This window comes from Megascapheus bottae, chromosome 22 (genome assembly GCF_031878675.1).
Source record: "Megascapheus bottae isolate mThoBot1 chromosome 22, mThoBot2.hap1, whole genome shotgun sequence".
Taxonomy (NCBI): Eukaryota; Metazoa; Chordata; class Mammalia; order Rodentia; family Geomyidae; genus Megascapheus; species Megascapheus bottae.
The window spans coordinates 36,459,760-36,478,367 of NC_143530.1; the positions used below are offsets into that span (position 1 = coordinate 36,459,760).

General features: G+C 40.8%; 1 protein-coding gene across 1 annotated transcript in view; it reads right to left on the bottom strand.

Moving 5' to 3' along the window:
* Positions 1-18,395, bottom strand: part of Dtnbp1 (dystrobrevin binding protein 1) — an 81,458-nt gene extending 63,063 nt beyond the window's left edge. The window contains exons 1-5 of the mRNA XM_090356509.1: positions 18,156-18,395; positions 15,342-15,395; positions 13,460-13,510; positions 7,942-8,002; positions 5,090-5,222 (exon numbers count right to left, since the gene is read on the bottom strand). Of these exons, the coding sequence (XP_090212635.1) occupies positions 5,090-5,222; positions 7,942-8,002; positions 13,460-13,510; positions 15,342-15,395; positions 18,156-18,211 (355 nt within the window). The 5' untranslated portion in view covers positions 18,212-18,395. The remainder of the gene's footprint in view (positions 1-5,089; positions 5,223-7,941; positions 8,003-13,459; positions 13,511-15,341; positions 15,396-18,155) is intronic.
* Positions 18,396-18,608: the final 213 nt, after the last annotated feature.

Sequence of the window (18,608 nt, forward strand, 5' to 3'; positions counted from 1 at the left end):
TAAAAACATTACAGAGATCCCTGAATTGCAAGAACATACATAACATATATTCTGGGTATTTTAAATTAAATTTAAACTGACAAAAAATTAATATCCCTTCACTTAATATCATTTTTTCCATGAAGGCAGACCCAACAGAACATAGGCTCAATGGTTTCCTTCATTTGTAATAATTGGTACACATCTAGGACTCTCCTAGCAGAGAATCTAGCGCAAAACCTAGGTACATAAGGTCATATAGGATGAAACTAAATGAAAGGATCTCTAGGATATGGAAACAAGAGCTTTATCTTGAGTGATTGTTGTTCTTAATGTACTATGTTTTTTTTCTTCTCTTCTCTTGCCCTTTGGTAAATCTCATATTGCTACTGTATCTGACTTTGTTACCTGGTATATCATATATACGTTTATTTCATTATTTGAAATAGGAAAGGGAAGGGGGGAAAACAAGATGATTGGGAGAGGGTGGGGAGTGGGAAATGGGGACAAAACCATGAGAAGGGGTATCAATGTGTGAGAAGTAATGCACCTACTATCTGGCAGATGTAGCTGTAACCACTCTACTTATTACCCCGACAATAAAAAATTTAAAAAAGTAAAGTAAATTAATATCTCTAACCCAATCTGCTCATTTCCTATTACAAAACAAGGAACATGTATATTTGGTAAATGACTTAGAATGCACATACATAAAGCACTAGCAAGCCTTCATGAACACAAATATACCTTTACAAGCTTAAGCTTCAACGTTTTGCTTGCTATAACAACAGCACATGCCTTTTTTTTTAGTGATTGGAAGAAGAAATAGGTAGAATTTTATTGTGAAAGGCCATTTGGGAATGCCTGACAGCTGTGCAAGAAAGAGCTCCATAAATCTTTGTGAAGACTCTCCCAGAAGAAGAGCAATTCGGCTGAAGAGTTTTTCTCAGTGCTGTTTCTTTCAAATACATATAATCTATAGTACAACCATTGATATACAGAGAATGAAACAGCACATTAAAATTATTTCGCTCGGTGATGTGGCTCACATCTGTAATCCTAGCTACTCAGGAGGCTGAAATCTGAGGATGGCAGTTCAAAGCCAGCCCAGGCAGTAAAGTCCATGAGACCCTTATCTCCAATTAACCTCTAGAAAACTAGAAGTGGTGCTGTGGCTTAAGAGATAGGGTGATATCCTTGAGCTGAAGAATTCAGGGACAACTCAGGCCCAGAGTTCAAGCCCGATGACTGACTATATATATATATATATATATATATATATATATATATATATATATATATGAGTTTTCTTACAAAAATAACTTATCTTAGAAAAAAAAAATCTTTGGCTGCAAACCATGGGTCATAGAGGCCAGGTGCTAGAACACAGTGAGACTTCAAATGCTGATGTTACACTTTGAAGTGCCACAATAGTAAGGTAGTGGTGATATGAAAATAAGAAAATTTAAAGAGGGGCACCAGCCTGAAAAAGGCATTATGGAACAAATGAGATCCAGGTATACACTTAAGTATCTAATGAGGTATGTCCTTTCAAAGGTCTGATGATTTCAGCAAGCAACCTGGAAAATTAGACAACACAGTTCACGAAACACTAACAGCTGTGACAGTCCCTTTACTAGATGGCCTCTCAAATTCTGTACAGAAGAAACACAACAATGTATTAGGCTAGGTCAGATCAAAAGAAAGATACAAACTCAGTATATGGCTACCATTCTCAGATATCCCTACATTAATTAAGAAAAGAATCTTCTGTTCTGGAGGAAGGGACAATCTTCTAAAATAGGTTATATGAAATTAATAGAGAAAACTCAAAGACAAGCCCTTGATGGGTTAAAAGTCAATGAAAGAATAGGATTAGACTACCCTCTAGTGGATGGTCAAGAGAATTCAATAGATAACAGTATTCAAATCTACATTCCCATTGCAGTTCTATAACAAAATACATGTAGTGGTAATTTCATGGAAATATCTGCACAGAATCTGGAGAAACATACTTTTAATCATTGTAACTGTCTTGCAATACACAAACTATTACATTGTTTATCTAACTACATTTAATCCTGTGGTTTTGTATTTGAAACTATTTTAGCACAAGCAACAGTGTATAACCTCCCCTTCTGTCACAGAAAAGAATGACTGTGTAAATTTGCAAAGACTAGAGAGATACACACTAGAAAGTTAGCCTTCTGAAGACAGGTACCCATTACTGTTCACTAATACATATTAGGCACTGCGCTGAGTACTTTCATTTAACCTTCCAATTTCACATAAAAACTAAGGCAGGCACAGTCACCCCTCAGCACCTTTGGAGGATTGATTCCAGGATCCTCATGGATACCAAAATTTTTATATGATAAAATCTGTGATATAAAATGGTACAGTATTACATATAACCAATATTCATCATCCCATACACTTTAAATCATCTCTACATTTAAAATACCTAAAAAAGCCAGGTACTGCTTCTAAAGAACAAGGTCATATATTCTCTAAAAACCAAACCTTTTCAGACTCTTGAGACTGAAAATACAACATATACGTGTGTGTGTGTGTGTGTGTGTGTGTGTGTGTGCGTGTGCGTGCGTGCGTGTGTGTGTGTGTGTGTGTGTGTGTGTGTGTGTGTGTGTGTGTGCGCGCATGCGCGCGCGCACTAGGGTTTAAACTCAGGGCCTGGGCACTGTCCCTGAGCGCCTCTGTGCTCAAGGCCAGCACTCTACCACTTGAGCCACAATGCACTTCCAGCTTTTTTTTTTTTTTTTTTTGGTCGGTCATGGGGCTTGAACTCTGGGCCTGGGCACTATCCCTGAGTTTTTCAGTTCAAGGCTACTACCCTACCCCTTGAGCCACAGTGCCACTTCCAGTTTTCTAGTGGTTAAAACATTTCTCTCAGTCATTCTTTTTATTTCCTAACAATACCATGTGGTAGGTGCAGGTGACAGGATTAGAAACAAGTGGAAAAAATGCAGTGATGTTATAACCCATACCAAGCGCCTTATATTTATTGCTAAGAACTGGTGTTATCAACCCTTTTGATAAGGGTCCCTTGACCTGTATTAAGATAGGAAAGTAAAGTAAGACATGTGAAAGGGTATCAATGTATGGGAATTAATGTACCATTTATCTGGCAAATATCATGTAACCCTTCTATTAATTACAATAAAAAATATATGAAAAAAAAAGCCTCATGGACTTCTGTGCTCAGACTGGCTTTGAACGTCGATCCTCAGATCTCAGCCTCCTGTGTAGCAGGAGTACAGGCAGGTGTGAGCCACTGATACCCGGCAAATACAGCATATTCTAAGAAACTTTTATAGGCTACATTTCCTAAAGAGAACAACTATAAACAGAACTGATTCTCAGGTACAGGAAGAATAAAAATAAGGAAGCAGTCACTCTAGGAGAATACTTACAAAGACGTGTAGGCAGTGAGAAGCAAGTGACTGAAAGAGACAGGTAGGGAAGCTAAAAGAAAGACAAAACACCAGCAATGTAGAAGGCTGCCTCCATCAGCTAGTTAGCTAAGGTTCGAAACAGGAAGGAAACAAGGCAGAGAGTGATCACAGCTATTTCACATTTCTCCTAGTAACTAAAATCTGTTCCATGTTGAAGAAACAACAAAAACTAAGCTCCCCCAAAGGCCTCTACAAGGGCTAGGGGAATTGCACACAGCTCTCAAAGGCTGATACCAACAGCTTCCATTCTACTGTCTCAACCCCTACCAATCACTGTGGTTATTGCAACCTCTCTCAAAATTAAAGTCTTTATCTATAAAGAATGGACAAGAAAAGCTACTCTTACAAGGCTCTGATAAGGATTAAAAACAGCACTTGTAAAGGACCTACTAAGCTCTGACATAGAAGGTGCTATAAATGTAGGCTGGTAATTCCCAACAGCAAGATAATAAGTAATATTTGTCTATTCAGACACAAAAAGATGTTTTAGGTTTTAATAATTATCTCCTATGTAAACCAACTTGCTGTTGCTTTAAACAAGTAATATTAAAGAACAGAGAATGATAAGGATCTTAACCTCAAGAATTTGGTCAGGTTATTATTATTACCTCAAGAAGTTATATATACTGCATTTTACTTCCACTTAGATCTTAAGCTTAGTTAGCAATCATTGTTGAATAAAATTTTTAGGAAGTCATTATACTGTTGTGTCAAGTCACAAAACACCAGGCTGAATAAACAAATGGAATAATGTGTGTTCAAGTTCCACAGCACAAAATAGTAACTTAGTATTCCCCTGACATTTCCACAAAAATCAAAATAGAAAGGTAACAAATTCCCCCCACCCTCAAAAAATTAAAAAAATTTTAATTGGTAAGATTAAGTGACCTCCATTTTAATACTTATATTAAAAAGGGAAGCTGAAGTACCTGATGCCAGTTACTTTCTATTGTTCTCTCCTCACCCGTAAGTAACTTTCAAATTACCAATACACATTTTATTTTTTGTTTATCCCTCACTTTTAGAAAGGAAACACAAATTGAGATCAAAATTGTTGTTTTGTACTTTCCTTTAGGTGTACAAGTATCAAACATAATGTATACTTTTCTGTATATAAATCTAAGAAGATGGATAGAAACATAATTTACCCTATGAAAATAGTAAAAAGAAACTCCATATAGCTTAAATGAAGCCAAGTGGGTGTTTTCATTTAACTGAAATTGTCTGGTCTTTTATCAATTTGAGGAGGAAAAAGCACTCTGTAAGATAGGAAGCTCATCTGTCTTAAAATTTAAACAACTTTTGGAGTACATCTTGCAGTCAAGACAAAGTCACCCTCATCCCTTTTCTACATTTACAAGTTTAAAAAGATCTAATGTCACAAAGATAGTTCTAAGCTGGTGAAAACTATGTTTGTTGAGCTGAACTGAGGCAGAAAACAATGGCACACTTTAGAAATCATCTCTGCACTTCAAATCATTTTTTGTCTAACCCTTAATTACACTCTGAAATTAACTAGAATTATTTCTCACCAAACCCTGTTAATCAAGAATTTAGTGAATTCACAGAAAGCACTGAAATTACATTAGTAAATCTCATTACTACTAGTGATGTACACTACAAGCATTCAAACTTACTCAGGTTTGCCATCAAGGACTCTAAGTCTGCAATCAGACCAGGAAGCTGCTGGAGCTGCTCCTGTAGCTCTGTCAAGCTGGTTTTCTTTTTCTCCCAGTGTGCTGAGAGCATGACCACCTCACTGTCCACCAGCTAAAATACAGACCAGAGGACAAAAGACATCAACAAAATTATAGCCAGCAGCATAGTCCATGTATGATCAGCAGTCCTCTACTGAGTACAGAAGACAATCCACGCTATGTAAAGATGACTTAAGTTACTTGTTTTCAGTAAAGAATCAGCTTAATATTCAGTATAGGAAACCTTCAGTCACTGCTTGTGTCAGAGCATCTTAATCCTGTGAAGATAAATGTTCAAAAATGACTTTAGAGATTGAAATTATTTTGAGGAGGAAAGGGAATGGTTGTGCGGCCTATATTATTTGTGCTCATGGGTGGTACTTTTGAGCCATAGCATTGCCTTCTAAAAGTACTTTTAAGAGTACTCTATGCATAGAAGAAAATGAAACAGCTGTGCAGCTAGTTGCCATGCCTATAATCTTAGTTACTCAAGAGGCTGAAATCCAACGATTGTGGCACAAAGCCAACCCAGACAGAAAAGTCAATGAGACTCTTTTTTTGCTTTTTTTTGGGGGGGAGGGGGAAGTACTAGGGATCGAACTCAAGACATTGTACTTACTAGTCAAGCACTTTGCCACTGAACTACATCTCAGCCTGAGACTCTTACCTCCAATTACCCACCAGAAAACTGGAAGTAAAGCTGTAGCTCAAAGAGGAAGAGCACTAGCCTCGAGCACAAAAGCTCAGGGAGAGTACCCAGGCCTTGAATTCAAGCTCCACAACAGAAGCCCTCCCCTCCTAAAAAAATATATATGTGTGTGTATGTGTGTATACATATATATATATACATATATATGTATATATATATACATGTATATATGCATTCTAACCCAGAGCCCAGTGTGGTACATGTCTATAATCCCAGCATTTAGGAGACTAAGACAGGAAGATTTATGAGATCAAGGCCAGGCTAGCTCTAAAACACAAATGATCACTGTGTTTTTCTCTAAATTTATTTTAATGAATAAGACAATTTACATTTTGTAAGGTTCAAGAGTTAGAATATGAATGTGACTGATTCTAAATTCTAATAGTTTAAGAATTTTAGAGGAATGAATCTATCACAAGAAGTCAGAAAATGATCTGGATGTGGTGCTAGACTGCTTTGTTCCCATATTCTAACATAGTAAGTATCCACATCTGAAAAGAGCTAAGGTTCAATGTACTGATTTCCAACCCACCCTGAAGGGATAATCAACCACAGCAACTCAAGGGGTACTGGAGGGATGACACCAGCCTTACACACATGCCTTTTTGTTAGGGGCGGGCAGGGAAGACAGGCTGGCCTTAAACTACTAAGCTCAAAGAATATTCCTGCCTCAGTTTCCCAAGTATCTAGGATTACAGGTGTGCACCACCAGTAGCTTAATTAAGTCTGTGAATTTAAGAATAGATGTTCTTGTGCAAAAGTTTTCCATGGTGAAAGAAGTCACAAAAGTGATTCTGTTTGAGGGAAGGAAGCACGAATAGAAACTTCATGAGTGACAGAAATGTTCTTCAGGTGTATGTATGTGTATGTGTGTCAAGTTATCAAAGTGCAGACCTAAGATTTATAAATAAACCTGGATTAACCTGTTTTAGAGTTGAGGGTGTACCTTAGTGGTAGAACACTTCTCTCACATGAACAAGGCTTTGGGGCTTTGGGTTCAATCTGCAGTACTATTATACTTGTTTTAAATACCCAAGAGATAAGACTTCTCATGTAAAAAAAAAATAGATGTTCTGAGTCTTTATAAAGATTTCTAAAAGTAGCTTCAGAACTGCTGAGCAGCGGGCAGGCATAGTGGTGTATACCCGCAGTCCCAACCCTCAGGAGACGGAGACAAGAGGACAGAATTTCTAGGCCAGCTTGGGTTACATATAGAAACTTTTCCGTCTCTTTTTAAACATTTTTGTGAAAAATGAACACACACATTAGCAGTCTTCCACTTTTACATCCTGTCACACTGGAAAGGCATCAGACAAACGGCAGCTTCTTCAGACTCCCTGGAGGTAGGACCTGCCTGCCTCCATAGTCCCTGGTCATTTCCCCTCTTACCAGCAGGGCCTGGGCACTGTCTCTGAGGTTCTTTGCTCAAGGATAATACTTGAGCCACAGCTCCACTTCCAGCCTTTTCTGAGTAGTTTATTAAAGATCTAAGTCTCATGAACCTTCCTGCCCAGGCTGGTTTCTAACTGTGATTCTCCTATTTCAGCCTCCTGAGTAGCTAGTATTACAGATAGGAGGCACTAGCATCAATAGATTTTTATGCTTATGCCCATGATAAAGAAGAAAAAATATGATAAAATCATGCACAAGAGGAAATGGTACTATCAAGACACAAGTAAGTGAAATGTACAGGTATCACTCAGCACACTATTTCAAAGAATTTGTGAAATAAACAGAGGCATAGACTCTACAAGTAAGAGCATACTCTAACATAATGATAAAGTATAGTATGGTAAATACATAAAGCAGTAACAGAGCCATTTGTTTTCATTACCCAGTATTATTTACATACACAACTGTGTATTTTGTACCTTCATATGCATGGCAGTGCAATAAGTGTTTTTACATCAGAGACACTACAGATATGTGAAGAATGAGTTATGTTGTGATATCACATGGACTATGATGTCACCAGGTGACAGGAATGCTTTGGTTTCATTGTAATCTTATGGAACCACCACTGTACATTGGGTCTACTATTGAATGAGAAATGTTAGAATGTATAAGATTAGCTTGCTCTCACCTCCCCAGCATGTGCACATTCTTTGGCTCTTCTGTGAAGTGCAGCCCATGTATCCTCATACCTAAGAAGAGCAAATAGTAGTTCAAAAATTTAAGCACATATTAAAAAGATATACTATCTAAAGATGAACCTGTAACATATTGGCATCCCAAAAAAGACAAAGTCAAAAATTAATGGAGACAATTATAAGGAAACAGAAATAAATCCTTCCAATGGCCAAAGACAGGATGATCTGAAGAAACACTTAAATCTCAAAGTGTCTCCCTGCAGAATACTCTAAAAATAGGGGGGAAAAAGTCAACAGAAGAAAAACTTGGCAGATTCTCTAACCAAATAATTAAAATTACCCTCACACATAATGAGATGTCAGTCATCCTCTTCCTCCTAACGTGATGTACTCAGTAATGTACAGCATGGCTCTTCTAGAATTTTTCCTTTTAAAAAGCCAGGAGAGGGTCACTATTGAATGCTCATTTCATAGCAACTGGCACTATTCTGGGAGACAGGAAATTCTTGGAGCCACTCTCCAGGAACCTAGTTGGAAGAAGTAGGTCAGAGAGTAAAGGCTTCTCAATGCCTGCCCCTTCTTGTCTCCCTTTTTCTCTTTGTGACCAGCAAAATATGAACTGTTCTGCTCCAACACTCTCTCTAGGATATGACAAAGTGAACTCTCTGAAACTGAGCCAAAATAAAACCTCTGTTTATGTCAGGCAGCATGTGAATTAATGAACAAAAGGCAGTAACTTTACTTAGTAGGAAAGAGGAGAAAGATCCAATTTTAATGAACATTTTTGCAAAATAGCTGGCCAGTATTATTCATAAGTGTCATGACCAAGACTGCTCTAGATAAAAGTCACAGTGACTAAACATATATAGTTCTGGCCCATAATGCTCCAGAGAAAATATATATCAGCTGGACAGCTGATGACATCTGAGTAAGGTTTGGTGTAAAGAATTTGTCCAAGCCAATTTCTTGGCTTTAGTCACAATACTATGGTTATACAAAATACTAACACTGGGGATGCTGGAATTATTTCTTTTTTCTACTGAATTTAAACAGCAAAGATAATCTGATAATCATGACGGAGTGTTACCAGCATCTATCTGCCATAAAAATCAAATTCAAAGGTCACACAACTAATGCAGCTCTATTATCATTGCCAGCTAATACAGAGCTTCAGAATTTTCTCTGGTATATCACATTGTGTAAGTATCTGTAGAAATCAACAACTATTTACTGAATGTCAGGCACTGTTAGGTATCAGAGAGACTGGTATGACTTCTATATCTTTCCGTCCCAGAATCTAGCACACAAGACTTACTAAATAAAAATATGAAGGAATGAATGTGTTTATTTCAGATTTCAAATTCAGAGCTTCATGAAAAAACCTTCTATCACTCTCTCAGCCAATGAAAAGGAACAACTAATGATCAATTTCCATTTATACTCCATGTCACTATTTACCTACTATCATTTCCTCTTTCCCCTCACACTACATTCAGGCCTTATACCCCACCCCCACTTTGTCAACTTTCCCAGTTCAGCATCCAGTTTGTGATTTTACTGCTTTATTCAGCACTTTTTTTTTTTTTTTTTTTTTTGCCAGTTGTGGGGATTGAATTTAGGGCCTGAGCACTGTCCTTGGGCTTTCTCAAGGCTAGAATTCTACTACTTGAGCCACAGTACCACTTCCACCTTTTTTCTATTTATGTGGTACCGAGGAATGAAACCCAAGTCTTCGTGCAAGGTAGGCAAGCACTCTTAACACTAGGCCAAATTCCTGGCCCCTTTATTCAGCACTTTTTAAATAATCTAGATTGTTTATCGACCAGTCCTGTGGCAGTGAGCACTGAAAAGTACACACTATTCCAACAAGGCCTGTTACTCAGTCCTGCCAATCATTAACTGCCAATCAGCAGTTTAAGAATTCATTCCCGGGTGGGGGGTGTGGGGGGGGAGGGAAATGGGTACCAAGACATGTGAAAGGGTATCAATGTATGTGAATTAATGCACCTTCTATCTGGCAAATATCATGTAACCCTTTTACTAATTACAATAAAAAATGTGAATTATAAAAAAAAAAAAAGAATTCATTCCCACTCATGAGGTTGCCCCTGGAAGTCTACACATCAAGTGTTGGATCTCTCCTACAGTCTGAAAACTCATCCCCATCCAGTCACTTTCAATAAATGAATGACCCTATTACACCATTTTACTGAAAGAGCCTAACATAAACTCCTTCAATTTTCCTGTTTTCAAATATCCTTAAAATTACATGCCAGAGATTTAAAATAAAGAGGAAACCATATGCATCCACGCATATTTTCTATCTACTACAGTAGTTAGTGGAGCCATTCACAATACACAGGCAGGTGCACAGGTCTATATGCATGTCAGTTTACCTTCTAGGGTAGGAAAAAAAAAAACCCAAGTGCTAATGATCAAGCATTAGAGCAACACAAATTTGGACACTGCTTAGAAAGTTACAACTTAGAAGTCTTTAGACTCTTTAGAGTACAAAGCACCAGGAATCCGTCTTATCTTGACCACATTACACTAGCAAAGAATCTATCAACGGTTTGCTCACTTTTACAAGGAAAAACTGACATGGAGTTTGGACAATAATTGGCTAATTTTGGTCAGTCTGATTTTAGCAAAGTAGCAGCTATGCACTGCCTGACCCTTATGGCAGCCCCCCTGTTGGACCCATGGTGGACAGAGAGCTCCACCTTCCACTTAGTGGGATTTGTACTCTAGGCCTTGCTGCTTCTGAGCAGGGAGATGAAAACACAGGCGGCTACTGGTTCGGATGCTTGTTACTCAGTATTATTATTATGCCAGTCCTGGGGATTGAACTCAGGGCCTAAGCATTGCCCTTGGGCTTTTTTAAGCACAGAGCTCTGCCACTTGAGCCACAGCAACACTTGCAGTTTTTTCTATGTATGTGGTACCAGGAATTGAACAGGGATCTTCCTGCATGCTAGGCAAGCGCTCTACCACTAGGCCAAACTCCAGGCTCCCAGATGCTTGTTACTCTTGTTAGAGACATGGACAGATGTTACAGACCAGCATTTGGTTTTGGTCTTCTAATTTCTTTGGAAGACAGACATTTAAAAATTAGGGTATTCCAAGGGAACAACTTATATGGGGGATTTAATACCACCACACGTGCCCAAGTAAAAAGTAATGCTCAGAAAAATCCTGAGGAAACCTTAAGTTTACATCTTGAGCTGAACACCAGCACAAAGACACAGCAACAATTAAACACAAAATAGAAAACGCTGAGAAAAAGGAGTATCTGAACTTCTCTCTTACCAATTCAAATGTCTAATTTGCAATAAAAAAAAATTATCATATGGCCTATTGGTAGAGTGCTTGCCTAGCATGCACAAAGGTTTGATTCTTCCATACCACATGCACAGAAAAAGCCAGAAGTGGCACTGTGATTTAAGTGATAGAGCATTAGCCAAGCCCAAGGACAGTACCTAGCCCCTGAGTTCAAGCCCCAGGGCTGGCAAAAAGAAAAAAAAAAAAAACACAAATGATACAAGAAAAACACCAAACAAATCAAAACAGGAATGAACCGGCAGGTGGTGAATTTACTATGTAAAAACTTTAAAACAATCATTTTAAAGATGCTCAATGCTGACATAGACAAAGTCAAGAAAAATGATGTATGAACAAAATGATAATGTTGATAAAGAGAAAACAGGAAAGAGTCTGTATGAAATTTTAGAGATGAAAAGCATAGAACTGAAATAAAAGATTTCCTAGGGATTCAAAAGTAAATGTAAACAGGCAGAAGAGTCACATTCTTGAAGTTGGAAAACTGAAATTATTAAGTGTGAATAAAAAAGACTAAAGGAAAATGAACAGAATCTAAGGGGCCACTAACACAAGAACTAACAAATGTGAAAGAACACAGTTACTAGACACTAGACACTTCAATAAGGACATTCTGACACTAAGAAAATGGGAAAACAAACATTGCATCACTGGTAAGTTTTTTTTACTGTAGTTCTTTATATGTTCATTTATGTTGTTCACTCACCAAAACCAAGCAGAAAACTTTTCATTTCAAATAAGAACAATATCTAAATAAAGAGATGAGAAAGCACAGGTACTAACAACAGTGGAAATACATGAAAGGAAAGGTGATGTATTGTCTTGTGCTGTATCCATCTTTACCTTATGGCTATCAGAAGTTATAGAGAACTTTTCATAACAGAAACAATATATGCATTTTTATTATAGCTCTGGTATAATGGATGGACCACAAAAATTTGTTATAACATCGAAACAGACAATTCAGTAGTTCTTAGCATAGTCATAAAGTTATACAAATATCATACAAACTCTTGAAAAACAAACAACATACTGAGAGTCACTACCCATTCTCCTCTCCTTTGTCTCTTATGGTTTGCCCCTTCTGGACAGTTCATATCAATGGAATTATCTATTAGCCTTTTGCGCTAATTCCTTTCATTGAGCATAATGTTTTCAAGTTTCATTTATGTTGTAGCATTTGTCAGTATTTCATTCTTCCTTTGTGGCTGAATATTTTAATATGTGGCTCTATTTTGACATCTATACATATATCAGCTAATATCCACTGGCTCATGGATGTGTATGCTGTTTCCATATATTGGTTATTCTAAATACTAATATATCTAGGAACACACTTTTATGTGAACATGTGTTTTCAATTCTCTTGAAGTGAAACTGATGGGTCTTATGGTACTTCTATATCTATTATTTGAGAAACTACCAAATTGCTCCAAAGTGGCGGTACCATTTCACATGCCCAACAATGCATAGGGTGAAAATTTCTCTGCATCTCATCAGCACTCGGTATACTATCGTTCAGAATACCTTTCTGCATAGTGAGTGTGAAGTGTTATTTCATTTTGGTTGTGACTCATTTCCTTGATGACTAATAATGTTGAATATCTTTTTCATGTACTTTTTTTCTTTGTCAGTCATGGGGATTGAACTCAGGACTTGAGTGCTGTCCCTAAGCTTTTCTGCTCAAGGCTAGTGCTCAACCACTTTGAGCCACTTTCTGGTTTCGTGTGGTTAACTGGAGATAAGCTTCTGATGGACTTTTCTGCCAGTGCTGGCTTTGAACCAAGATCCTCAGTTCTCAGTCTCCTTAGGAGTTAGGATGATGTCAGGCACAGGCCACCAGCACCTGGCTTTTCATGTTTTTTGTGTGTTTGGTTTTTTGACAGTCCTGGGACTTGAACTCAGGGCCTGAACACTGTCCTTGAGCTTTCTCAAGGCTAGCACTTTACTACTTGAGTGACAGTATCACTTCCAGCCTTTTCGGTGTATGAAGTATCAAACCCAGGGCTTCATCCATACTAGGCAAAACACTCCTTTTTTCAGGGAAAAAAATAAGGCTTTCTAATCATTATATCTAAGTAAAATGTAGGTATCTTAAGGTTCTATTTATAAAATTATGCTTCTAGACATCTGTTAAAAATATAACTTTCCGCTCTAAAGGAAAACATTTACCTGCTAAGTAACTCTAATCCAGCGGAGTACTTCGGCAAATATGCAACAGTCCTGAAAAAACAAAACACCAAAACACTTATTTTATTGAAATGGTTTATGACTGCCAGGCACTGGTGACTCATACCTGTAATCCTAGCTACTCAGGAAGATGAGATCTGAGGATCATGATTCGAAGCCAGCTCAGGAAGAAGAGCTCATGGGATTTCCATGCCCCATTAAGCACCCCCCCCAAAAAGAAAAAGGGGTAGGAGGGAGGAAAAGAGGGAGGTGGAGGGGAAAGGAAGAGGATAGGAGGGAAGGAAGGAGGGAAGGAGGGAGGGGAAGAGGAGGAGAGAGAGGCAGGGAGAGAGGGATGGAGGGCAGGAGGGGGAACAAGAGAACTGTAGCTTAAGTGGTAAAGCCCTACTAACCTTGAGCAAAAAAAACTAAGGGCTGAGCCCAGGCCCTGAGTACAAGCCTCAGGACCCATGTAAAAAAAACAGCACAAAAATCATTCATGATTTAGTCAACTTGAAAAAAACAGTTCCATATGAGAATTCTGGCATTGTGATATTGTAAGGTATTTTTAAATCACTAAAGACAGTTTATCTAAACTTTAAGAAAGATGTATTATTTTAGTGTTAATATGTAATATACAACTGTCACTTTGTTCTGAAGACTGTCTTTTGCATATGGTACAACAAATATTTTTAAATGTTAAATTTTAACATGTATAAACATTTGAAAACTAAATTTAAAAATATTTTAGCCAGGCATAGTGGCTCACACCTGTAATCCTAGCTACTCAGAAAGCTGAGATCTGAGGATCAAGGTTCAAGCCAGCCTGGGCACAAAAGAACCTGAGACTCCTATCTCCAATTAACCTCTAGAAAAGGAGAAGTGGGGCTTAGCTCAAGGGTAAGGCAGTAACCTTGAGCTGAAGAACTCAGGGACAGCACCCAGAACCCCAGGCCAAGTTCAAGCCCCATGACCCACAAAAAAAAAAAAAAAAATATATATATATATATATATATGTAATGAAAAGATAAAAGCGAATAAGTAGGCAAGATCAAAGTTCAACAGTTGAAAGTTAATTTGACCACATGCTTTAGTATAGGCATTAAAACCCTGCACAATTAAGTGTTTTCATATAAAGCATGCTACAAGGACTTAAAGAACTCCAAGAGCCTTCACTTGCCAAGTTCTGCTTCATTATTATTATTATTGCCAGTTCTGGGGCTTGAACTTAGGACCTGAGCACTGTCCTTCAGTGTTTTCCTCAAGGCCAGTGCCCTGCCACTTCAGCCACAGCACCACTTCCAGCTTTTCTATGTATGTGGCACCGAGGAATCAAACCCAGGTCTTCGTGCATGCTAGGCAAGCACTCTATCGCTAGGCTAAACTCCTGGCCCCTCATTATTTTTCAACAGTCGTCTTTTTTTTTCTTTCTGTCCGACATAGGGCTTGAACTTTGGGCCTGGGCACGGTCCCTGAGCTCTTCAGTCCAAGGCTATTGCTCTACCACTTGAGTCACAGCACTACTTCCAGTTTCCTGGTGGTTAATTGGAGGTAAGTTTCACAGACTTGAGTGCCAGGATGGCTCTGAACTGCAATCTCCAGATCTCAGCCTCCTGAGGAGCTAGGTTTACAGGCATGAACCACCAGCACTCGACGTAAGTCTTAATATACAAATTGTGATTAAATAATATCGAATGACTATCCATGTCAACAATTTCACAATTTTGTCAGAGGAATTTCCTGTTATGAAATTTAGGAAAAAAACTTTTGTAATCAGATACACTCAACAAACCTAAAACCCAGAATTAACTTTATTATTGTGAATGCAACCAAACATTATAGAATATTCAAGTCATAGTAAATTAAAATCTTAGCACAAGTTTACCTGGGTTTGCTTTTTACTTTTGCTTCTCTTGACCTGTCACTTAAAGTCTTCAACCTGGAATAGAATAAACATATTATAGGTCTAAAGATTTTCAATCACAAGTTTCCCCAGTAATTTTAAATGGTATACACTCCATTTTGTATTATTTTTTGAAGCAAGAATTCATCATCTATACAAGTAACAAATATTTGAGAGTCAAGGGTAGGTCAACTATACAGGGAAAAACAGCAATGTTTGTATTTTTACTCCCCACAAAACCTGTGTGTGTGTGTGTGTGTGTGTGTGTGTGTGTGTGTGTGTGTGTGTGTGTGTGTTGTGAGGCTTGAACTCTTGACCTGGACATTTTCCCTGAAGTCATCAGCTCAAGGCTACCACCCTACTACCTCTTGAGCCATAGTGCCACTTCCGGTTTTCTTGTAGTTAATTGGAGATAAGAGTCTCATACTATTTTAGTGCCTGTGCTGGCTTTGAACCATGATCCTCAGATCTCAGCCTCCTGAGTAGCTAGGATTAAAGGCATGAGCCACTTCTTACACAGCCCAAAACCTTACTTAAAACAAAAACAAAAAAACCTACAAAAGTTGATTGGTAGAAATCTTAAATTACTGGTATCATTAGAAAAAGCAAAAAAGTTCATTCTGGACCCTTAACTTCAAACCTTTACACATAAACTCTGACCTTTGAACTCTGACCTCTGACCCTTGACCCCTGATTTTTGCCAGTCCTGAGTCTTGGGCTCAGGGCCTGAGCACTGTCCTTGGGTTTCTCTAGGCTAGAGCTCTACCACTTGAGCCACAGCACAACTTCTGGCTTTTTCTGTGTATGTGGTATGAGGAATTGAACCTGGGTCTTAGCACTCAACTACTAGACCAAACTCCAGGCCTGAACTTTGACCTTTGACCACTTATCTTAGGCCCTTGAACTCTGACCTTGGCTTCAACTTCTAATCTTTGACTCTTGACTATTGACCTGTTTTTGAACCATGATCCTTGGATCTCAGTCTCTAGAGTGGACAGGATTACACAAGAAACATTTTAAGCAAGATCAGGAAGAAAAGTTTCTGAGGCAGCCAGGTGACCTACACTTACACAGCAATCAGCAAGGTGGGGGCTGTCCCACCACTGAGTCCTCAAAGCTGGTAACAGGAGTGTATCCAGATGGATCTTCTCTATGGCTCTTCTCAGGCTACTTAACCACAGTGTTCCACCAGTTTTAAATTTGCACTCAAAGAAGTTACGAGACTGGGAGTTTGGCCTAGTGGCAGAGTGCTTGCCTAGCATGCACAAAGACCCAGGTTCAATTCCTCGCTACCACATACATTAAAAAAAAAAAAATCAAAAAACAGAAGTGGTGCTGTGGCTCATGCGGTTAGAGCTGTAGCCTTGAGAAAACCCAAGGACAGTGCTTAGGCCCTGAGTTCAAGTCCAAGGACTGGCAAAAGTATTTTTCCTAAATTAACAGGGAGAATAAAAACATGAGCCTCGATGATAATCATTAATGGAGTCCTTAGGCACCTATAAGTAATACTAACAACATGAAGTGAAGTCAGGCCGATTGCTCATGCCTGTAATTCTACTCAGGAGGATGAGATTTAAGGGTGGTGGTTCAAAGCCAGCCCGGGCACTAAAGTTTGTGAGACTCCAATCTCCAATTAACCACCAGAAAACCGGAAGTGGGACTGTGGTTCAAGGGGAGGAGGATAGCCTCGAGCTGAAGAGTTCAGGGACAGCGCCCAGGCCGAGAGTTCAAGTCCCAAGACCAACAACAACAACAAAAAACATGAACTGAAATAAAAATATGTGCTATGTGTTCAAGTATTTGCCAGTTCCTATTCAGTAACAGTAGAAACATTTTTTGGTTGTTCCATGATTAAACAAAAAGTTGAAAGCCCATATCCATCCAATTCATAATTTAAAACAGTATAACTAAGAAAGGAGAGCCTTGATAAAGGTGACACTTATTTTTTTTTTCCAAGTAAAGGGCAATTTGAATTAAGCACTAAGTAGAAGCGATAGTCACACAGCCTGCTTGAGGGTTTTGCAAAGCCATGGACGTCCTATGAAGTGAGACCATCATTTCAAGAGCGCCTGGAGAAACTCGCCCAACAAGGTGGAGTGGAGGGGCAGCGCCCAGGCAGGGTGGGATCACCTGGGGACCTCGCGCGCCTTCACCCCGGCTCTGTGCGGCTGAAGTGACCCTCGGGGCTGGTGAGAGGTCGTGGGGCCTCGGGAGTTTGGGGAGGCTCCCGGACAAAGGTCCCGGGCACCGGGGTGGGAACAGGGTGGCAGCAGTTGCGGTGGCCCTGGCCCAATTCTTTCACTGGGGCAAAGGTGGAGCGGACAGCGGGATAGGCCGCGGACGGCGGCGGCGCTCCGGGGTGGGGGCGCCCGGACCACCCCGGGAGTAACCGGGAACCCCCCGGGCCGAGCGGGCAGAGGTGTGAGGAGGGTACCGGAGGGGGCGGGGAGTGGAAAGGACGAGGAAGCGCGGAGCCAGCGTCCCGCGGGGGAAGCGAGCGGGGAGGCGCGCCCGCGGGTCCCGGGGCTGGCGTCCTCCGCGGGCCTCGGCGACCGCAGGGTGGGGAGGGGCGGTCCCCGCACCCCGGCGCGCCCCGCCGCCACCGGGCCAGCCCTCCCGCCCCCGTCCCAGCCCTCCCGCCCCCGTCCCCGACCCAAGTTTTCACTGGGCGCCCCGGGACGCGCGGGCAAGCTCGTTCCCCCCTCGGCGGGCCGGAGGAGGCCGTCCCGGGGACAGCTCCGCTCCTCCGCTCACCTGCGCCCCCGGGGCACGGCCGGGCGCCCCCCGCGTACTCACCCGGAGGTGAAATCCTGCTGCACGCTCAGCAGCCGCTCGCGCAGCGTCTCCAGCATCGCCGCCACCGCGTCTCCCCTCCTCGGCCGCCGCGGTCCTCCGATGTCGCCCCGACCGGCCGCAGGCCGGCTGGGCCCCGCACCAGTCACCACTCCGCAGTCCCACGGCCGGCTCGGCCCACGGTCCTCACCCCACAACCCCCGCGGCTTCCGCGTCGGCACCCGCGCCAGCCGGCCGCGCGCCCAGGCCCCGCCCCCGCCGCGCGCGCTCGCTCGCCTGCCTCGGCCCCGCCCCCGCCGGCCGCGCGCCCAGCCCGCGCAGGCGCCGTGGAGCGCGCTAGCCAGGGCTGCAGGAAAGGGTGGGCGGTGCTCACCGCCTCGGGTGCCACCGTGCCGGCTACTTGTTTTTAAATAAACTTTTCTCCAAACTTCTCTGCCTGGCCTCCTTCATAAGTCA